The 22,860-nt window shown below is 48.5% G+C and overlaps 1 protein-coding gene across 2 annotated transcripts in view; it reads left to right on the top strand.

The window, feature by feature from the left end:
• The window catches only part of IPO9 (importin 9), a 61,769-nt gene that overhangs the window by 12,693 nt on the left and 26,216 nt on the right, over positions 1-22,860 (top strand). For both annotated transcript variants that reach the window (XM_029572437.1, XM_029572436.1), the window contains exons 6-15: positions 3,674-3,760; positions 4,875-4,994; positions 7,282-7,382; positions 9,911-9,969; positions 10,866-11,017; positions 12,616-12,714; positions 13,447-13,553; positions 14,098-14,237; positions 20,532-20,691; positions 21,517-21,743. In XM_029572437.1, coding sequence (XP_029428297.1) covers positions 3,674-3,760; positions 4,875-4,994; positions 7,282-7,382; positions 9,911-9,969; positions 10,866-11,017; positions 12,616-12,714; positions 13,447-13,553; positions 14,098-14,237; positions 20,532-20,691; positions 21,517-21,743 — 1,252 coding nt within the window. The remainder of the gene's footprint in view (positions 1-3,673; positions 3,761-4,874; positions 4,995-7,281; positions 7,383-9,910; positions 9,970-10,865; positions 11,018-12,615; positions 12,715-13,446; positions 13,554-14,097; positions 14,238-20,531; positions 20,692-21,516; positions 21,744-22,860) is intronic.

Below are 22,860 nucleotides of genomic sequence, written 5' to 3'. Positions count from 1 at the left end.
TACCCGGTTGGGGAAGGTGTTTGACTTCAGCAAAGTCAGGTTCTTCGGTTAATGAGTGTGTCACTGCCTAAGGTCTGGGATTACCTTCAGGTGCTGGGTTCCATGGCTTCTATGCTAGAATTGGTGCCATGGGCCTTTGCTTACATGCATCCTCTGCAGGGAGGCTCTGTTATCCCATTGGAGTCTGCTGTTGGAAGAATTTCAGCCTCCTTTACCATTGCCAGAGGATGCCAGGTCCAGTCTTTTGTGGAGGCTGTCGTGACACACTCTGGAGAAGGGAATGGATCTGGAAATACCCAACTTGGGTACTGGTGACCACGGATGCCACCCTCTCTAGATGAGGGGTGATTTTTCAAGGGAAATCCGCCTAGGGTCAGTGGTCACTGGAGGAGGCAACTTGGTCTATCAATCTGTTGGAAATCAGAGCAGCGCGCAAGCCCTTGGTGGCGTTTCTTCTGCTCATTCAGGACAAATTGGTGTGTTTTCTCAGACAGTACAATGACAGTAGCATACATCAATTGTCAAGGCAGTACAAAGAGTCATCTAGTGGCGCTAAAGGCACAAGCGATGTTTGTGTGGGTGGAGGAACATCTGGTGAGTTCCTCATGTGGCCAGAGTGGAGAGTGTGCAGGCAGACATCCTCAGCAGACAGCATCTGGACTCCTAGGAGAGTGGGTGTTGTTGGCAGAAGCCTTCGCCTTACTTCAGGCAAGATGGGGCAGACCAGTGATAGACCTCATGGTGACTCCAGCAAATGCCAAAACGGAACGGGTTTTCAGTTGCAGACTTGAGGTCGGATCTTAGGGCATCGACACTTTCGTTCAACAGTGACCGACACATCTGTTGCTGTACACTTTCCTTCGTGGCCACTCATAGGTCGAGTGTTGCAGCGTATCGAGCTTCATCCAGGCAGAGGGATTCTGGTGGCACCTGAGTGGCCGCAGCAGCCGTGGTTTGCAGACCACCTGCATATGGCGGACAGGCCCATTTGCTTGTCTCATCTCTCAGGTTCTTGTATATTCAGACCGGGTGGATCGCTTCTGACTAGTGGCTTGGCGCTTGAGAAGTGGCGACTTCATTTAGAAGGTTATTCGGAGCCTGTGATTGCGACACAGCTTCAGGTGAGGAGACCTTCCTCTTCAATGGCTTTTATCCAGGTGTGGAGAGTTTTTGAATCTTGGTGTTTGCAAAACAGGGTAAAGTCTTTTAAAGGTGGACATTCCACATATTTTAGCCTTCTTGTAGAGCGGTTTGGCTAAGGGGCTGGTCTATAATTCCCTTCGGGTCCATGTAGCAGCTTTGGGTCCCCTCGTGGTAGGATTCAGGGAAGACCGCTGGCATCTCATCCAGATGTGACTAGTTTCCTAAAAGGGGGAAAGCATCTGCGTCCTCTGGTGCAGAAGATCTATCTGGCTTGGAGTCTGAATTTGGTTCTTCGGGTACTGTGTGGCCCTCCCTTCAGCCAAATGCAAAGGACATCCTTGAAGGATTTTACCCCTGAAGACTGTTTTCCTGGTGGCCATCTGTTCAGCTAGGTGTATATTTGAACTGCAAACGTTGTCACGTAGGGATCCTTTCCTGTGCTTTTCAGAGGACAGGGTCTCTTTGCGCATGGTTCCTTTTTTGCTGAAGGTAGTGTCCTCTCTTCACCTTAATCAGATGGTGGAGGTTCCGGCTTTTCCGAATTTGACAGCCTGTAGTCCGATGGCTAGGGAGCTTCACTTATTGGATGTGCGTCGTATTCTTTTATGTTATCTCAAGGTGACTAATGCCTTTCGGAGATCTGATCATCTGTTTGTCCTTTTCAGTGGAGCAAAGAAGGGAAATAAAGCTTCCTAGGGCACTATTGCTCGATGGGTAAAAGACAATAGCTTCGGCTTACATCTGCAAGGGCCGGTTGGTGCCGGAGGGGTTGAGAGCACTTTCCACTAGGGTGCAGGTGACCTCATGGAGTGTCAACTGCTTTCTCCGCAGGATATTTGTCGTGCGGCGACATGGTCTTCTCTTCACACTTTTTCCAAACATTACTGCTTGAATGTGCGGGTCCCAGAGGAGGTGACGTTCTGGGGAGAGTGTTTTGTGCGTGGGTCTTTCAGGTTCCTGCCCAGAATAGAGGGGATTGGGTACATCCCACGTGTCTGGACTGATCCGGGGTACGAACAGGAAAGGAAAATAATTTTCATTCCTGAAGTACCACGGATCAGTCCAGAGACCCATCCTTGCTTCTGGATTTGGCTGAGTTGGTGGGACTGGCATATGATTACTAAGCACTGTACATAGTTTGATATAGGTTTGTGTTGAATCAAGGGGGTGTCTGGTTTGCAGGGGGCTCCAACTTTTAGTCTCTGTTCGCCCAAGGTTTATTGGGGTTTGTTAAGGTGGAAATCTTGGCTTGGGTACAGGTTAATTCTGAGGGAGTGCCAGTGGCACTCTCGGTTAAGTAGCAGTTCCTCAAAGTTTTGTTCTCTACCTCCATCTGGTAGGGATGCATAAATCCACTTGTCTGGACTGATCCGTGGTACTTCAGGAACGAAAATTAGCAGGTAAGAACCAACTTTCCTATAACAAGAGCTGCATCAAAAGACTTGCAAAATCTTTTGTCCAAGTAGTGAAGTGGAGATGGGCATGTGTATCGAAAGCCACCCAACGGGAATATGCATGGATAGATTTGCATACAATGGAAACAGTGTGCATGCATATTCATTAGGGATATCCTGAAGACTTGACCGGTTTGTGGCCCTCTAGGTCTGGAGTAGTCCACCCTTGCTCTAGAATGAGGGATCATGAGATGAACTTGAAAGGAAGGTATAATCTGAAGAAATATTTCTTTACAGAAAGGGGGTTGGATGCATAGAACAGCCTCCCTGTACAGGTGGTGGGAACAGTATTAAAATCCAACAAAGCACAAAGGATCTCTGAGGGACTGAGCAGAAGACACAGATGGGCCATTATGTTCTGAGTTTGGTTCTTAGCAATTTCGACTCACTCATATTGATCAATTACCTGACCGATGTCAGGAGAAGGGAGAAGACTCAATTCCATTTTTAATAAGCAGGATAAGAATAATTTCAAATACAAAACTGAGCAGATGTAAACCTGGAAGTTAGCAGTGGAAGGATGCTTACAGGCCCAGAGCATGGCATGTCTTTTGGATGGTTCAGGAGTGGGATGGGAGCAAGAATCACAAAACAAAGTTATGTGCTCCTTGCCCTATTCAGGCAAGTTTCTCTCCTCTCCTATGCCACAGGTCTTATGTTGGTTAACAAATGGCAGTGGCTATATTTGTAATTGATAGTGCACTCGTGACTATAAAGACCATTATTAGAGTTGCAGGTCTTGCCACAATGAATCGCAGGTGTCAACGGGCTCTCTCCTTTGCTCGTATTTCTGCTGTGATCAGATAGTCCTTTCTCATCCTGGTGCTGGACTTCGTGAGCGAGAAGTCAATATAACTTAAAGAAAAGCATTTATAAAGTTTGCAGAAAGCTATTTTGTAAACTTGTTTCTCAGGTGCTACCTTCCTCCCTTTGCAGTGATGAAATAAACCAAAGCGAAATGTAGAGCAGCGCGAGAGAGCATCTTGTGATTCAGAGAGTGCCTGTGAGTGTTTGCAGACAGGTGGTGGTGTTTGGTGGACCGAGAGGCAGGAACTGATTTTTGATTTCCCCAATAGATCTATGGGATTCGTACACGGTCGCGTGCGGTAGAGATTTTCACCACTTGTGCCCATATGGTCTGTAATATGGAGGAAGTCGAGAAGGTAAGCCCGACGGCGGTCAGCCCCTGGTTCGTTGTTGGAGGGGAGGGGCAGTCCAATAAGGACTCCGGGAAATGCTTGTTGAAGAGGGGGTAACTTGGACATTGTTTTTATTCATTTTAAAAGTGAAACTTGATGTGGATATGAATGTTGCTTGCTGCCGCCTTGTCATGTGGACAGACTGAGTTCTGGTTTTACCTTACTGTGTCTGTATGGCCTTGTCCTGCTGCTCTTGGCTCCATCTATGTAGTGGGATAAAATCAGGACTGGCTCAGTCTGCCCAGGTGACACGGAGGCAGTTGGTAGCCCTGGTGGCTGTGGAAACGCCTAGCTCCCATGGCAGGTGTCTGAGACCTTTTCTTTCTGTGCTAGCCAGTGGGGGTGCGACTCGTTTGAGGGTTCAGGTTGCATGTTGCTACTCAATAGCAGCTAGAGTGCGTCGCCCGTGGCAGAATCTCCGTCCAGAACAAGCCAACTTATAGGAAATGTGGTTTTTCCTCCTTTTTATTTTAAAGATTGGTTTAATTATAAAGAAGATTTGCATCCTTTTCCCCTCCCCCTGACCTTAGCATGGTGTGAAATTGATGGGTCTCCATCTTGAGCTGCCCTCCCTCCAAACGAAACAGCCTAGTTGTGTTTAGCTCCCAAGATCTTCACGCACTGTCTTGGCCTTTTAGCCGGTTTTTTTAGATCACACTCTGTTTTCGTCCCAATTTTTCTTTTTTTTTTTTGTCCTTTCCACATCAGATTTTCAGGACAGGTCAGGGGGGGACATGACTTTGACAAGGGTGTGTTTTTTGGATGTACATGCAGACCATGCTTTCATGCACCCCAGAAAGTAAACTCCTTTAATTCTGGCCAGAACGTCTTGTTATTTCCTAGGATGTAGCAAAATGGGGAAAATGTACTGTGCCCCAAAAACGGAGAGCCTGATCATTGCAGCCATAAGAAACAAGACAGGCCTCCGTTCCATAGACATGTTTGATTTTCTGAAGCAGGGCTCATGCTGAGACAGGTGTACCTTAGGGCCTATGGCTGTTCCACCACAAACTTCATTAGAAGTTCTTTGCAGGTTCAGGTGCTCCTTGATAAATGTCTCTGTCTGGATTTCGACTAGGGTGCAGCTAAAGCCCTGATTTTCCCCGTGGTTCAGCAGTTCACGGATGCCTTCGTTCAGGCGCTGCAGATGCCAGATGGCCCTACGTCAGACAGTGGACTTAAAATGGAGGTTTTAAAGGTAAGTGGTGGCATTGCAGTGCAATCTAGGAATATATATTTTAGTTAGAGGTGTGCATTTGATTCATTAAAGGCAGCGATCCATAAAGGTCCTCAGTGTGGCAACAAGCACCTTTCCAATGACACTCCTTCCAACCCTCGTATCAAGAACAGGAGGCGACGATATGAGGTTTTGAAAGGGGAAGGTTCAGAGAAAACATGAGAGGGAACTGGGTGGTGGATTAAGTATGTGAACTTGTAAGCTCATCTACCCATGTTCCTGGGACGGAGAGAGAGCACATTGGTAAGAACAGGGTAGGAATGTTGCAAACTGCAAACCACCTACCCTTCATTTCCTTTGAGTAAAAGAAGAGGCGATGAGGAGAAAACAGGGAGGAAGGTAAAGGAAGCACGACCTACCAATGCTGTAGGCTGCAGGATTTAATGCAGACTGAACCAGCCGGAGGGGTAAGTCACACCATGTCTGTAACATTACCAATGTCCTATTTCCTCTAGTTTGTATCACTTAGACTGCTGGTACTAGATTATTATGATAGTTCCCAAATGCGAAGAGAGACTAACAGTCTATTGTAAGTTGACGATTTTAAAAGAAACCAGGCGGTAATAGAGAAATATGCACTATACAAACTATCAGAACCATGGCACTCTGAAATGTGAGCTGACCTTGGCGAGGCCATACTTGATCAGTGTGTGATTGGACATCTGGACCAAGTTCATGTTATCTTATGAAGACACTTTCAATAAAAGACAAATCATAAAGAAGTAGGATTCATAAGTAGGATTCATAAGTAGGATTCATAAGTAGGATTCTGTCAAACACAAGAAAAAGAGACCATATTACCCCCACACTCATAGAACTACATTGGCTCCCAATAAAATCACGAATTCTTTATAAAGCACTCTCCATCATTCATAAAAGTCTGTTAAACTCCAACCTCAACTGGATCAACCCCCCCCCTCCTCCCCGCACCTCCAACAGACCCACCCGCCCAGCCCTTCAAGGAACCCTTCGTGCCCAACCCATCAAAACTTTCAAACTCTCCTCTACTATTAGCAGAGCTTTCTCCCTCGCCAGCACCACCTTATGGAACTCCCTACCCCATGATATACGCCTAGAGACACATACACCCAAATTCAAAAAAAAACTGAAAACCTGGCTTTTCCAGCAAGCCTACTCCATATCCCCCCCCCACCACTTAGAATTTCCCCCATTAGAGAATTCCTCTATAATATATACTCTTCGAGCTATGACTATGAATGCCTTCGATTTAAGACTAAGAATTTGCCTGCTGTTTTTTGTACTTTGAACTCTCCTATCTGTGTATATAGTTGGTTTACTCATATTGATTATATTTATTTTCTAGTTTTCACCCCCCTGTTTAATGTACTCTATTGGTTATACGTAAGGGCCCCGCCCAAAAGTTAATCTTGTTCCGCTGTTATATGTAAGGGCTCTGCCCAAAAGTTTTTGTTTTTTGTAAACCGATGCGATGTGTCAACGGATGTCGGTATAAAAGAGACCTTAAATAAATAAATAAATAAATAAATAAAAACCGTACTGCATGACTAATTTTTTCCTTCTTGCACAGTGCCCTTGTTCTCTGGTCTGTTCACAAACTGCCAGAGAATAACATCCATGCTAGTCGCCTCCCACCCACCAAGGGAAGAGGGTGAGAGGAAACCAAATAGAAAATTCAGGCATCGGTCACAAAATTTTAGGAGCTGGGAGAAATTGTTTCCGTTTTGTTGCTATTTTGATTGTCCTCCGGTATTTTTTTGTTCTTTTGCTCCTTTTGTTTCCTCTCTCTATTTTTTATTTTGTCTCTTGTGCATTTTTTTTGTTTTCTGAATTTTAGAAGCAGGTGCCAAATTTGAGACACCAGATGACATGGCTTCCTAGATGTTTCCAGCCCTGTTTTCAATGATATGGTGTTTAGGTATCTCCCCAGTTCTGTGGAATTCCTTCCATTCTCTATTCCATCTGCTTTATTTCAGCGCTTCGGGATACCTTCACCTTAATGTGCAAGAGAACCTTCAGCTCTACATCTGTGCCATTTATACCCTATGTTTAGATAACTGAAGTATATTTGTTTTACCTTTCTGTGAACCGATAATGGTTCTGCCTAACACCATTTTAGGGGACCTGTACTCGATCGCATAGGCAATATTCATGGCCCGATTAAAGGCTAGAAACAGAACACCTGGTGCTATTTTTGGGGTTGCAGGTGGTTCTGTCGTGCATTGGTTTGCCCTGTTTGATCCCGCTCCCTTTCATATCTCCTATTCAGGCTGTGACTGCCTTGGTGAAGAATTTCCCCAAGCATATGGTTTCTTCCATGCAACAGATTCTGCCCATTGTTTGGAACACATTGACAGAAAGTGCTGCTTTATATCCTTTTTTGTGATGTATTCTGCATATGTGATGTACTGTTCTATTGCATGTTTCTATGGGATGAGCTCTAAACCTTTGGTACCTTGAATTTCTACCAGGCTGGTCCTTCTTGCCTTCAGCATGATCCAGGAAACCATAAGATGAATCCCAGAATAAGTTAAACTGCTGTAACAATGTGAAAGGCAAATGTTCTGTGATTGATTAGAGATCAGTAATTACTCATCTTCTCAGAATGTTGTCCTCCTTTCTTTTACAAGTATGTTTATCTTAGCTGGTGGTGGTCCTGACCCAGATCAGTCCAGACCAGTGGGTTATGCATCCTCACCAGCAGAGGGAGGCAGAGAACAAAACCTTGAGGCACTGCTACTTAACTGAGAGTGCCATCTGCAGTCCCTCAGTATTTCTCTGTCTCCAGCAGATGGTAGAGGTGAATACCTGCAGTCTAGGTGATAGTTAATTTAGCTGTAGTTTTGTAGGCGATGAAGGAGCTTCCTGAGGTGTTAGGCACCTTCATGGGCCATCCCTTTTGAAGAGAATACTGGAGAGCTGAGGTCCACTGCAGGGTTATATGTACAGTGTTGTCAGCTTTGCAACCTGACTCCATCTGCTGGCAGGGGAGTATAAACCCGTTGGTCCCGAGTCCATGTCTAAACTAAGGATAACTAAATTATCAGGTAATTTCTCCATTCTAGTACATACTCAGATCAGTCCAGATTCCTGGGTTTTGTACCCCTGCCAGCAGATGGAGACAGTTTTACTGACACTGCTATAAAACCTAGTGTACAAACTACATTTCTGTTTGTACCCCCGATCAGTCCAGCCAAGTGGTTTTATGCATCCCTACCAGCTGAGGGAGGCAGAGAACAAAACTTTCCTAGCGTGTAGCCAGATGGACTCAGGACCAATGTATTTTGTGCTTCCCTGCTAGTAGATGGAGATGGAGACAGGTTTCAAAGCTGACATCACCCTAGATATACCCCTGCAGTGACTCATTTCAGACTTGGTGGACTCTCCATGTGGCGATCCATGGCGGCGCCATCTTGCGCATGGACCGCAGGGTGCCCCCTCGAACAACAGAGATTCCCATGATTCTGGAATTTTTACAGGATGGTCTGAACAAAGGATTGACCCTCAACTCCTTGAAGATCCTGGTGGAGGCGCTCTCCTGTTTCGGGGGGGGGGGGGAGGTGAACAGAAACCCATCTGTCAATGCATCCGGACTTGGCCTGTTTCCTAAAAGGGGTTAAATACCTCTGACCACCCTTAAAGTGGCCGGTCCCCCTATGGAACCTCAATCTGGTATTGGAGTTTTTAGTAGGGCCTTCCTTCAGGCCACTGCGCAGTCTGTCTCCACGCCTATTAACACTAAAGGCTGTATTCTTGGTGGCGATATGCCCGGCTCGTCGTATCTCCGAACTACAGGCGCTGTCGTGTCGGGAACCGTTCCTCCGGTTCACTCCAGGAACGTTGCAGTTTCGCACCATCCCTTCCTTCTTACCAAAGGTAGTCTCGGAGTTTCATCTGAACCAGTCCATCTCCTTACCGTCCCCCGGATGGATGCAAGGAACGGAAGACTACTGCCTACTACTCCACTTAAACATCAGTAGGCTTCTAGAACAGTACCTGGCACGCTCAGAACCGGCGCACAAGATAGACCACTTGTTTGTCCTTCACGGGGGAAGAAAACAAGGCGAAGTGGCTTCACCATAGCTCGCTGGATCAAGGAAGTGATCACGGGAGCTTATGTGGAGGCAGGGAAGCCTTTACCCTTTCAGGTTAAAGCTCATTCCACTAGGGCCCAGGCCTTATCCTGGGCAGAAGCTACGCTGCTGTCTCCCGTCAACATCTGCCGAGCAGTGACGTGGTCTTCCTTGCACACCACCTCCAGGTTTTATCGCCTGGGCGTCCAGGCCCGAGAGGACGCAGCCTTTGCCAGGACGGTGCTAACTGGACTGCGGGCAGCGTCCCACCCTGTCCGGGAGTAGCTTTTGTACATCCCATTGGTCCTGAGTCCATCTGGCTACACGCTAGGAAATGGAGAAATGACTTGCCTGATAATTTCATTTTCCATAGTGTAGACAGATGGACTCGGCATCCCGCCCACGGCTGCCCAGGAGAGGAGCCAAGAGAATCACCCGTGTTGCAGACCCCTGGTTTAAAGCTTTGTAAGCTCCTCCCCTGTGCACACCTAGCCTGATATCATAATCACGGTGAGATCATAATCCTGCTGATGCAGTCACCTGATTACACTGAAAGCACAAGTGACAGTGTCCCAGTGACCTGAGCAGAGGGAGGAAGGTAAGGGGTTTCTCAGCTTCCTGATGGGAATTAATATAGAGAGGCTGTAGCCTGAAAACACATTGTATTGCTTTTGTTTGACATGGGTGGTAAAAAGCACAGTTCTTAGTTTTCATGTTGGATCTGAGTAATAAGGCGTAATTGTTTTATGTGGCGGGCCAGAAAGAGAATGACCTATATTTAAGCAGGCTACGTGACTGGCGGTTTTCCTTAACGCCTTTCTGCACCTACGTGAGGACAGAAGTAAATGACACAGAAGAGGTAGAAGACCCTATCGATTCCGATGGTGAGCTTTTGATACCGCTTCCCTCTGTCTTAAACAAGGTTTTATTTCAAACAGCACCACGTGTTGGGTGGAGGACCAGATGTGCAGAAGTTGGGTTTCTGACCAAATTGTTACCTTTTAGATTTTAATTTCTGAACAGAAAGAGGGTTCTGTCTACAATGTAATTATTAATTTTTGACCCTTTCCTTCTGAGGGCAGGACAGCTCACAGTGTAGATAAAATCATTAATAAAACTCATGCCCCCAATTACAGTAAAATATGTAACATCGAATACATAGATCCCAAAAAGACAAAACTGAGCTAAGACAACAAACATCAAACACCACAATTAGTAATGAACAAAACCCCAGCAATCAACAGAAACCATCAGAAGAATTGCACACACAATATACACTTTACTTGGCTCTAATGAAATGCATTTCCAGCAGATGCCTAAAAGTCCAAAGGTGGTTCCCTAATCTCATGGTAACTTATTCCACCCAGGAGTGAGTGCGCAAGAAAAAAACGTGCTCACAAGCTGCAGAGGGTCTAATCAGCCTGAAGAAGGAATCTCCACAAACTCTCCCCGGCTTCCCTTAATGTATTCTATACACACAGATGTATTGGTAAAATGTATATATACTGCCCAGTCAGCAAAGCAGCATCCATAAAAGCTGCATAAACGCACTGTCGCCATTCCTTCAGGGAAGAGCTGAATCCCAGAATCACTTCTGCATAGTCTTACCTTAGCCCTGAGCCTGCCAGTAGCCCTCATTCGGTTTGCAGCCTCTCCAGCCCGAGGATGGAAAGGGTTTTCTCCCCGGGGTCCGCCAGCAGGTGAGCTGCAGGCAGTAATTCTGAAATGCTTCCCTTGGGCATTTGTTAACCTTTTTTTTTTTTTTCTAAATCATTTCTAGGTGAAGTACTTGGCTTTGAAAACCTAGTGTTTAGTATCTTCGAGTTTGTTCACACGCTGCTAGAAAACAACAAATTTAAAAGCACCGTGAGGAAAGCGCTGCCTGAACTGATATACTACATTATCCTGTACATGCAGATCACAGAGGAGCAGGTGTGCTACATTTGATGTTGTATCTGTCCCTGTGTAAAATGGGGGTGGCTGCTTGAATGCCTGTCTGAGCTCCTGGCCGGAGGATTTGTGACAGTCTCATGACCAATCGGAGCAAGCACTGGTCGGCTGCTCATGGCAGTCAGTTCCTGAGATGCCAGCGCAGGGTGGGTGGGATTGAGGACCACAGCACCGTTCCCTGTGGAACTCTTACTCCGGTTCCAGGCAGAGACCGACATCTCTGAGGCCATCCTCTTCTTCTCCACCCAAGTCCATGCTCTCTCCCACCACAGCCAGTCACCAAGTCCCCACTGCCTCGGGCTGGTCTGTATATCCACGAGTCTGCCCTTGGGAAAAACCACGGCAGTCTAAGGCCCAAACCTGATCAGGGAAAACCGGAAGTGGCCAAGCAGCGTGTTTAACATTGTCCTCTTCTCCCGCTCTGGTCAGGTGGCAGGAGGAGGAGAGCGGCTCACTGGGCCTAGTCTTGTTCCTCTAGCGCCCGGGGCCTGGCCTGAGTGCTGCTTTGAACTTGCAAGGCTGTCACTCCCCATGCTCCAGAGCGCAGTCCGGTGGTGCAAGAAGACATCACGCTGCCATTGCTCTCCCCCTCCTCTGCCTGTCCTATGCGGGAGATGAGGGGTCTTGGCTGCAGAAAAGTAATGATGGGGAGGGGTTTGTGAAAGATGTCAGGAAAGATGCTGGGGGAGTTGTGAAAGAGGGGCCAAGAGGGTAAGTGTGTATATTTGCACTTGGAATGGAGGATATGAGACACCATCTTGGATGGGGGGAGGAAGGACAAGAGGACGAAGGGATGGGGAGAGAGAGGACTGTAGTGGGGAGGCGAGGAGAACTGGAGCAAGTTTGAGAAGTGTGGGGTTTTTTTTCCATGTCATCCAGCTACACCAATGCAGGCAGCACTGTTTGCTTTCCTGGTGGGGAAAGGTGGCGGAGGAGGCCTGGCCATGCTTTTTTCCCCCATCCTGAAGTACGGTAGGTACCGTCGGGGGGAGGGGGAGTTTTGCTGCCTGGACTGGTGTAGCAGGACTAATGGAAAGGAAATTTAACAGGTAAGGAAATGTCGCCATTTTTATTCCAAATCCATGCAGATATGATCAGTGCTAAGCTTTGTGAAAAAGTGAATTGCTACGTTGCTGTTAGAATAAAGAGTGCATGGCCTCCAGTCATCGATCCTGTGACGTGGTCTCTCTCACGTGTGGCACGGAGATTCTGATTCCACTCCAGACTGAAGTTACTGGTGGCAGAGGTGCGGAGGGGAGAGAGTTTCCCCAGTGAGGCCAAGACCGAGAGAAACAGGTCTCGTTGCGGACCGTGAGTGAGGAGAAAGGAGCAAAATGAATGTATGCAATGCCTACGGACTTATTCTGCCAAGACAGCTGTGTCCCTTTAATCTCTCGGTTGGGGGTGAAAGCTACAAGAAAAAGATAAAGGGGGGACGGGACGGGAGAGGCTATGATTCTGGCTCTGCTGAGCTGATGTGTTGGTAGGGTTAGAGGAGCAGCGGGTGATGCTTGTCCTTAAGAATAATGCTCAGGGCCCTGTGCCCAAAAACCTCCCTCTCCGTCTCTCTCTCTCCTCAGATCAAAGTTTGGACAGCCAATCCCCAGCAGTTTGTGGAGGATGAAGACGACGATACCTTTTCCTATACGGTGCGAATTGCGGCTCAGGACCTGCTGCTGGTGAGGAGGGGGGGGCCTTTGTGAGCTGCCCGGGCTCAGCTGCTCGAGGGGCTGATGCTGGGATTTCTCAGGCCAGACCTGTTTTCAGGATTTCCCCAGTGAATGTGCATGACATAGATTGCATGCAGTGAAAGTGGCGCATGCACTGCCATCTCGAGCACCGTCATTGTGGGGTGTCCTGGGACCTAGGCTGGCTTGAGAAACTCTGGTTTACGCCGCCATTATTATTGGATTCAAGCAAGACCCCGTTTCTCTTTTTGGCTTGTTTGCTTACTCCACAGTCTCTCACTGCCTCCCTTCATGCCCTGAATGCGATGCGTCAGCATCTTTCCTTGTACACCCCTCGCTTATTGCACAAAATTGGTGCCCCAGTTAATTTCTGAAAATGTCAACAGCTGTGACGCCTAGGAGCAGCGAGTGGGGAAGACTTGAAGCAGAGCTCTCAGCCCTCATTGGTGGTGCCTGAATTAGTCTTGGCTCCTACATTTTGAGCAAGAGCCAAATTCGTGAGCTATTAGAAATTGTAACGACTTTTAGTTAGATTCAGATTGATGACCAAGGATGTGAAGCTGCCCCTTGAGCCATCCAGTCCTTGCCTGGTGCCTATCCCCTGAGCCCTTCAATCATAGAGACGACAGGGTGTGTATCCCCTGTGCCTGTCCCCTGATCTATCCAATCTTAGAGGTGGAAGGCTGCAAGGAGAGATTTCATTTTCCCCCCTCTGTTATCCAGGCTGTAGCTGCTGAATTCCAGAATGAGAGTGCGGCTGCTTTGGCGGCAGCAGCCACCAGACACCTGCAAGAAGCTGAGCAAACCAAAAACCATGGATCTGAGCACTGGTAAGAGAGCAGGGAAATGAAGGTAAGAGGTACACTATGTAGGCACCAGGCCACAGCAAGTATTGTGACAACTTGTGTATCTGTAGCTCTCATGCTCTAGTGGTAGGTGGCCTGGCCTCACGTCAAACCTTGCTTCTGACACTGTGTAACTCTGGGACAATCTCTGTTCATCCAGGTGCATTTGAGCAACAATAAAATTCTGCCTCCCTTCCTCTGAATTTGCAAGGGCAGTAGAGGTCCCAGAAGGGGCTGCCAGGCCATCTACCACTAGAGCAACAGAGCTACATATAAACTGCTAAGAGTGCCAGATCAGTCAATTTATTTTAGTTTTTTTCGAATGCTCAGTGTTGTGAAAGGTGCAACAAATCTGTTTATATATTGCTGTCAGTTGATCAGAAAGTATTCCCAGCTAGAATAAAACATTGAGATCCAAAAGCTCAGAAGCTGGCAGGGATTCATTTACTTGGTTAGAATAAAATCTTGTCCAGTGCTTGCAGAGAGGAAAGGATAATGTTTCTCTCTTTTTTTTTTTTTGGCTGCACAGGTGGAAGATTCATGAAGCCGGCATGCTGGCCCTTGGGTCGGTGAAGTCGGTTATTACAGACAACGTGAAGACAGGCAGGATCCAGTTTGACATGCATGGGTTCCTCACCAGTGTTGTCCTTGCAGACCTCAATCTGTCAGGTGTGCTGCTGTCTGGGTGGTCTACAGCCAGGCTAATCCTCTTCCTTCCGTAGGGTAGGGTGGGATGAGCACCTGGGCACTGGTCCAAAAGTCACAGCCTTTGACATTGCAGCATTAACATTTACCCGAGTGAATACCAATGTATCCGGATAAAAGGGTTTTTGAAAATTGGACCACCTTTGTGTGGCTGAAAGTACCCAACATGAGTACTTCTACCTGCATTTTACTTCACCGTTGAGAGCTGGTGCAAAATCCATGGGGAAAAAATACCCGCCAACTTTGAATCAAGGCCAGTACCTTTGAAGATTGCCCTGTCAAGGAGCCGTGTATGGTTTCTCCTATTTTCCTGTTCCCCAGCGGCTTCCCCTGCTTATTTGGATTTTCACTCAGTCAGAGCCTGCCTCTACTGGGCCTGTAGCCATGACCCTCCATTTACAGCGGCTTGGGGCTTTCACACAATTTTAATCCTCTCCTGCCTGGCCCAGATGTCATTGGCTTTTAGCAGGTCTTGCTCTTGCTGTGGTTGGAACCCTCCCATCTCTCTGCAGCATCCCCGCCCTGGCTAGCCCGAGGAACAGGTTAGGCTGGGGAAATCCAGTCTAAAGTTTGGCTTGGCAGTGCACAGCACTTCCACTGAGCCATTGGACTGGCCCCAGCTTGCAACTTTTATCGTATTCTTTGGTGGTGGTTCTGTTTTCTCCAATTACTTAGGATAAAAGATTTGCACAATATGGCCATGCCTCTATATTTAAAATAGTTGTGTGTCTCTTTTATATTTAAGGTGAAGCATAGGTATAGTGGGAAGGAGATCATAGGGTGAGGAGAGACAGGGAAGTGAGCAGAGAAGTTTCTGTTCGTACCCCTGATCAGTCCGTCCCTACCAGCAGATGGAGACAGAGAGCAAGACTTTGATGCACTGCTACATAACTGAGAGTGCCACCTGCAGTCCCTCAGTATTTCTCTGTCTCCAGTAGATGGTAGAGGTGCAAACCTGCAGTCTGGAGTTTGATTAAAAAAAAACAAACAAGATTCCTGGAAGGCTCCCCGAGGTGTTAGGTTCCTTCGTGGGCCATCCCCTGGGTGGAGCAGGTGACCCCTGAGCTACCTCAGCCCTTATCAGTCAGGGGAGGTGAAAGCCCAGGGGTCTCTGAGTCCTCACGTCCAGAATCTGCTCCCTCCGCATCCAGAAGCAGGGAAGTAGCCCTTTTCTTTGTGCTTTCCTTGTTTGCTGGTTATTTCCTTTATTTGGTGTCTGCCTTAATAAATAAATAAATAAATAAATAAACCAGTTGACGCTGTGAAGGGAGACGTGCTCAAGTGCTGATCGGCAGAGCTGTCGGGAGGCAGGGCTAGATAAGTGAGAACAAAAATCTCCCGATTGCCGGGCTGGGAGCTCGCTTATTAGGGTCGCACCAATGGGGGGGGGGGGAGAGGGGGGGTGTTTGTGCAGCAGCAGGGGCTATTTTTAGGCCCGACCGCAATTTAGGCAGATGGTGCCTCAGGAGGGGCTGGGACCTCTGTGGGCCTGTCGGGGGGGGGGGGGGGGGGGGTGGTCTGACCATGCGGTCACGCTGCTTCAGAGCCTCAGGACTCCCCCGCTTTTGCCCGACGCCTGCTGGTGGCAGGGAAGGGACCGGGGGGGGGGGGGGGGGGGCAGGGGGATGATGGGCAGGATCGGGCCTCTTCAGATTTGGAGCAGTTTTCAGTGGATCTTGTCCTGCTTCTTCACAAGGCCTATTTGGCTGAGAAGGAGGCAGGATCCAGGCGACCGCTTCCCAGGAACCCCTTGTGACTAAAAAGCCTTGCAGGGGAAAGCAAGTGGGCTCTGGAGGGGATCCTGTGTCTCCTTGGGCTGGGACGGTCCACGGCTGAGGACGGGGACACGTCAGGCGAGTCGGATGGGCCCAATCAACGGCAGGGTACTCCAGTGGAGCCGGACAAGGACCCAGTCAGCGATTTAGTGGATCCTTTTGGATGAAATCCCGACTGCTGAGTGTGACTGCCTTCGGGTAGTTTGGTTGTTCTGCAGGGAGGAGTTAGGTCCGCTGGTTCCCCAGGTGTTGGAAGATTTGGGGATTAGGGGGTGAACTCGGTCCTGGAGGGACTGTGGGGGCCTCCTAAGGTGGTTTTTCCTTTACCCAAGAAGGTGAAGAAGTTAGTGGATCGGGAGTGGGAGTCTCCCGAAGCGGACCTGAAGGTAACCAGAGCATGGCTAAGCTATATCCCTTTCCGGAACAAACTGGGAGGATTTGGATCATGAAGGGCTGACCCGGTCCTGAGGGGATTAAGGAGACCTCCTAAGGCCTTTACCGTTCCTGACGACAGTGAAGAAGCTGATAGATCGGGAGTGAGAATCTCCTAAGGCGGGCCTGAAGGTAGTGGGAATTCCCTGTACGTGCCTGGATCGGTCCAGACTCCTGGGTTTATTCATCCCTGCCAGCAGATGGAGACCGAGAAAAGCCTCGCTGACACTGCTTGAAAGCCCTGGTGCCACCTGCAGTAGCTAAGGTAGTGGGAGCTATGGCAAAGCTCTTAGCTGGAGCAGATCTTGGAATCCTGAAGTGTTCCCATCGGACTAGTGGGTCCTGAAGGTGTTGAGAGATGGCTATGCCTTGGAATTTTCTTGTCCACTCAGGAACGCCTTTGTAATCTCCCACTGAGTCTCCCAGGCCAAGCGAGAGGCGGTGCGAGTACGTTGCAACGGCTACAGCTCACGCGTGTCATTATTCCAGTGTCCTCTCTGAAGAGGGGCAGAGTCGATACTCCATGTGCTTTACAGTGCCCAAAAAGGGGATGAGACTTTTCGGCCCATTCTCGATCTGCAGAAGGTCAATACTGCCCTCCAGGGGCCACAGTTTCAGGTAGAACGTTGCACATGATGATAGCGGCAGTGTGCAAAGGGAAGTTTCTGGCATCATTGGATTTGTCAGAAGCTTATCTCCATATCCCGTTCGGGCTGGACACCAGCGGTTCCTGAGGTTCAAGGTCCTGAGAAATCATTTCCAATTTCATGCCCTTCCCTTTGAGTTGACGGCTGCGCCACGCACATTCACAAAGGTGATGGTGATAGTGGTAGCGGTGCTCAGGAAGGGCAGTATCCTGGTGTTCCTGTACCTGGGCGATTGGTTAGGATGGGCGAAGTCTGAAACGGAGTGTTGTCACTCAGTCCAGCGGTTCTGGCAGCTCCTGGATTCATTGGGCTGGGTGACAAATCTGGCAGGGGCCATTTAAAGTCTACCAGTCACTGGAATGTCTGGGGGGCATGCTTTGATACCCAGCTGGGGAAGGTGTTTCTGACTACGAAGTGGGTAGTCAGGTCCTTCGACTGTTGCATCTGGCGGTTCCAGGGTCTGGGGTTATATGCAAGTCCTGGACTCCATGGCTTATATGCTGAGTTAGTTCCATGGGCCTTTGCTCACAAGTGCCCACTGCAGAAGATGCTGGTATACCATGGGAATCCGCTTTTGGGGGAATTTCAGCTTCATTTGCTATTGCCAAAGGATGCCAGTTCCAGTTTCTCTTGGTGGCACCCTTGGCACAACTTGAGAAAGGGATGGATTGTGAAGTGCCCGACTGGGTAATGGTGACCATGGATGCCAGCTTCTCTGGTTGGGGGGGGTGATGTGTCAAGGAAAATTGGCCCAGAAGTCTTCCGAGGAGGTGACCTGGTCCATCAATCAGCTGGAAAGCAGGGCAGTGCACAAAGACTTAATGGCGTTTGTCCCACTCTTTCAAGACCAGGTGATGCGATTGTTCTCGGACAATGCAATGACAGTGGCATATATCAATCGGCAGGACGGAACAAAGAATCGTCTAGTAGCGCTGGAGGCGCAAGAACTATTAGTTTGGGCAGAGAAACATCTGGCAAGAATAGCTGCTTCCCATGTGGTCGGAGTGGATAACATGCAGGCGGACTTCCTCAGCAGACAGCGACTGGATCCGGGGGAGTGGGAGTTATCGGCGGAGGCCTTTTCCTTGATTCAGGCCAGGTTAGGCAGACCGGTGGACCTTATGGCAACTTTAGGAAATGCGAAGATGGATCGGTTTTTCAGTCACAGAAGGGAGGTTGGATCAGAGGGCGTTGACGCTCTCGTTCAGCCGTGGCCGACACATCTACTGCTGTACGTGTTTCCACTGTGGCCTCTCGTAGGTTGAGTGCTGCGGCGCATCAAGCTTCATCCAGGCAGGGTGATTCTGATGGCACCCAAGTGGCCCTGCCAGCCGTTGTTTGTGGACTTTTTCCATTTAGTGGTGGACAGTCCCATTTGCTTGGTCGTTTGTCAGGGCTGTTGCAGCAGGGACCTGTATTTTCTGACCAGGAGGATTGCTTCTCTCTAGCTGCTTGGCTTTTGAGAGGCTCGGCTCTGCTTGAAGGCTTATTCTGAGCCTGTGACTGCGACTTTGCTTCAGACAAGGAGGCCTTCCATGTCATTGGCTTATGTCAGAATGTGGAGAGTGTTTGAATCGTGGTGTTTGCAGAATAGGGTGCAACTTTTGAATGTGGGCGTTCTGCAGATTCTGGCCTTTTTTTCAAAGTGGCTTGGCTAAGGGTTTGGCCTATAATTCCTTTCTGGTTCAGGTGGCAGCTTTAGGGTCCCTTCGAGGTAGGGTACAAGGAAGACTGTTGGCTTCTCATCTGGATGTGGTTCGTTTCCTCAAGTGGACAAAACATCTTCATTCTCCACTCCGGAAGATTTGTCCTGCATGGAATCTGAATTTGGTTCTTCGGGAGCTGTGTGGTCCTCCCTTTGAACCGATTAGAAGGGCTTCTTTAAAGGATTTAACCCTGAAGGCTGTTTTCCTGGGGGCTATCTGTTCAGCTAGAAGGATTTCTAAACTGCAAGCATTGTGGTTTAGGGACCCTTTCCTGCGTTTTCAGAGGATGGGGTTTCTTTATGTACGGTTCCTTCCTTTTTACCTAAGGTGGTGTCCTTTCACCCTAATCAGGTTGACGAGCTTCCGGCCTTTCTGAATTTGGCAGCCAATGATCCGATGGCAAAGGAGCTTCACTTACTGGATGTGCGTCAGATTGTTTTGCGATATCTTAAGGTGACAAACGCCTTTCGGAGATCTGATAATCTGTTTGTCCTGTTCAATGGTGCAAGGAAGGGTAGTAAGGCTTCCAAGGGCACTATTGCGTGATAGTTGAAAGAGACGACAGCTTTGGCTTATATCTGTAAGGGCCGGTCAGTGCCGGAGGGGGAATAGAGCGCGTTCCACTTGGGCGCGGGCGGAGTGTCAGATACTTTCTCCGCAGGAAATTTGTCGAGTGGGAACGTGATCCTCTCTTCACACTTTTACCAACCGTTACCACTTGGATGTGCGAGCACCAGAAGAGGTGACGATGGGGAAAGTGTGTTACGCGCGGGTCTTTCGAGTTCCCGCCAAGAATAGAGGGGCTTGGGTACATCCCACTTGTCTGGACTGATCGGGATATGAACAGGAAAGGAAAATTGGTTCTTATCTGCTGATATTTGTTCCTGAAGTACCATAGATCAGACCAGAGACCCATCCCTGTTTTTTTGAAAGGCTTCTGAATGTTGCTGAGCTGGTATGCGATATACTCAGATTCATGAAAAGTGTACATAGTTTGGTATATGCTTTGTGTTAAGGGGGGGGCCTAGTCTTCAGGGGGTTCCAACTTTGAAGTCTCTCTTCGTCTAAGGTTTATTGGAGTTTGTCTTGGTTACAGGTCAATACTGAGGGACTGCCAGTGGCACTCTCGGTTATGTAGCAGTGCCTCAAAGTTTTGTTCTCTGCCTCCATCTGCTGGCAGGGATGCATAAATGCGCTTGTCTGGACTGATTCGGGGTACGAACAGGAATGAAAATTAGCAGGAAAGAACCAATTTTCCTGTATGTGCTTTTTATGTACGTGGCTAAATGGAGACAAGGATGAGAAACAGGAAGGCATAAATGAGACAGCATGGAAGAAAAAGTGAGAATCTGGGAATGTGATTGTAATGTGTGTGGTCCCTAAACCTTACACAATACCCGTGCTCATGGTTATATCTTTTGCAGGCTATGCAGCGATGATGCATTTTTGTCATCGTTTTTCAGTGTATTTTGCAATATGTAATGTACTGATGGGAGGAAGGACGGGCTTGGTGCCCTCAGCAACTCCCTGTGTTTGCAACCTGGTGGACACTGCCTGACCCGTGGCGCTCCTCTTGCAGGCAGGATGTTGCAGGCTAAGCTACAAGTCCAAATGTATAATGGTTGGTGCATTTTTGTTTTTATGCTGTTAAGTGACAGCTCACCTGGGTTCAAGAGCTGGTTCTTTTCTCTGCTGCAGTGTCTCCCTTCCTGTTGGGCCGTGCTCTGTGGGCTGCCAGTCGTTTTACGGTTGCAATGTCTCCTGAACTCATCCAGCAGTTTCTACAGGCCACAGTCAGCGGCCTGCATGAGACTCAGCCCCCCTCTGTGCGCATCTCTGCAGTCCGAGCTATCTGGGGGTAAGAGATTTGTCCATCTGTTTTCTGGTGGGGGCAGCTGAGGAGAACGGAAACGGTTGATGTTTGTGTTCTACCTGTTTTTGGGGGTGGAGGGCAGAGCTTACACTGCTGGTGTCTTTGCTGTACCTGAGCTGCCCTTTCACACGCCCTAATTTTATTTTTGTAAAGACTTTCATCTTTACTGCTGTCCAGATAAAAAATGATCTTAGCATTTGTGCAAGGAAGCTTATGTGTATTGTAATATTGGCACTGGAATAGCACCAGTAGCTCTGGCCAGAGGTAGTTAAAACGCCATGCCCGCAGATAAAGGTTTTGTGCAAGTATAAAGCTTTACTCACAATGGATTTATAAGGGAGGCTGGGAGCCACCAAAGCAGCCTGGCCCTTTACACAGTACAAGAATACCCAGGAAACTGCTAAAATGTCTGTAGCCAGAGTCAAACTAAACAGGCGACTGGAATTTGTCAACCCAGTCGACAACTATTCTGCAGGTACGCTGGGCCCTAGAATGGGAAACCCATCTGTGCCATGGAACTTGCCTCCTCCCGGCTCTGCTCTAACACAGATCTTTTCCAAATAGCAGCTTCATCTCTAGTGGTGGTAGTGCTGCACGTGGCTTTCCTGGGAGCTCTTGCATCCTGTTATACAACATGTTACATATTTAATGTCTAGCTATTGAACAGATCGCAGTACTTGTGTAATAGTAAACTGAGTTTCTGCTGCCTGGCGTTGAACTCCCTGTGCATGGTTACAGGCATCGCCCCTTTGTTTCATCCTGATCAGCTTTTTCACGCTTGTTGGTGCTTTTCCTTCCTGCCCCCTCCAGTTACTGTGACCAGCTGAAGATCTCGGAAAGCACGCACGTGCTGCAGCCGTTCCTCCCCAGCATCCTGGACGGACTTATCCACCTGGCGGCCCAGTTCACCTGCGAGGTTCTGAACCTGGTCATGGAAACGCTGTGCATCGTGTGCACGGTGGATCAGACGTTCACAGCGAACGCCGAGAACAAGATCTGCCCTTTCACCATTGCAATCTTCCTCAAATACAGCAACGGTATGCACAGTTCTCGTTCTGCTCCTGTCCTTTTCATGCTTTTTGTTTTTCCCTTTAAATTTCTTTCCCATGCCTAATAATGGTTTCCGGCCCTAATTGGGACATTTCCATCTCCCAGTTACCCTTAAAATCTTGTGGGGGAGGGGAAAGGGAGGCGATGAGCACGAAGACTGAGCCTGTAATACCAGTCGGAAGCACCAGGCATTGTCCTTTTAATTCTGTTCTTACACACAGACCACCTGCGCCACCCAACAAAGTTGTGATCTGGAATTCTCGGCTTAAAGAAGCTCCGAGGAGATGCTCTTCCTACGCAGACTCCTGCTTTTGACCGGTAGTAGTTGCAGGAGTGCAACCACTCTTGTGTCATCCCCATTCCACTGGAGATTAGCTTGCTTTCTGCAGAGCCCTCTTCTGCAGGATTTGCAGCTTTTCCTTTTGGCATCAGTTGCCAGCACATTCAGCAACAGGGCGCACGATTGCCCTAAAACGGTAATGAGATAAAACACACCGATATACAAAAGGAGCTTTGAAGTTTATAACACTAAGGAGGCAGGGTCAGTCAAGCCAGCGCAGCAGTGCCTCCTTAATCGAGTATCTTAGCAGACCAGCCCCAGTTTCAGTAAGCAAGGTCTGCTTTCAGATCTAACTGAAGAAATGGCCGGTGGGTTCGCTTCTCTTTTTTCCCCCTCTTCTCCTACTAGGTGTGCTCTGACCACTGATTTATTGCCACTTGAAAGGCACTCGGAGGTTAGGGAGCAGGATGACGGGGGGGGCAGTTTGCCAGTCATGTTTTCAGCTCCCAGGTAATCTAACACGGAGAGCTCATAAAATAGCGTAACTTGTCTCTTGTATCGAAAGGAAGGTAGAGAAGGGGGCCTGCTCTGTGACTCGGGACTGTACACTGGGGGACTCTGGGCTTGGTTGGGTTGGGCATGCTGACACCCGACTCGGGGATCGAACTGGGGACCCTCCGCACATCAGTGTACAGGTCTGCCAGCAAGCCGGCCAGGTCGAAGAATTCTAATGTATTCCTTACACATTTCTTAAATATTTTTTAAAATTTGATTTATTTATTTAGTATCCTTTATCTGCATCTTGCCACTGCTTCCTTTGCTAG

The sequence above is a fragment of the Rhinatrema bivittatum genome, chromosome 12 (genome assembly GCF_901001135.1).
Source record: "Rhinatrema bivittatum chromosome 12, aRhiBiv1.1, whole genome shotgun sequence".
NCBI classification, from domain to species: Eukaryota; Metazoa; Chordata; class Amphibia; order Gymnophiona; family Rhinatrematidae; genus Rhinatrema; species Rhinatrema bivittatum.
The sequence above is the reverse complement of the archived record's forward strand: the minus strand, read 5'-3'. Positions and strand labels throughout refer to the sequence as shown.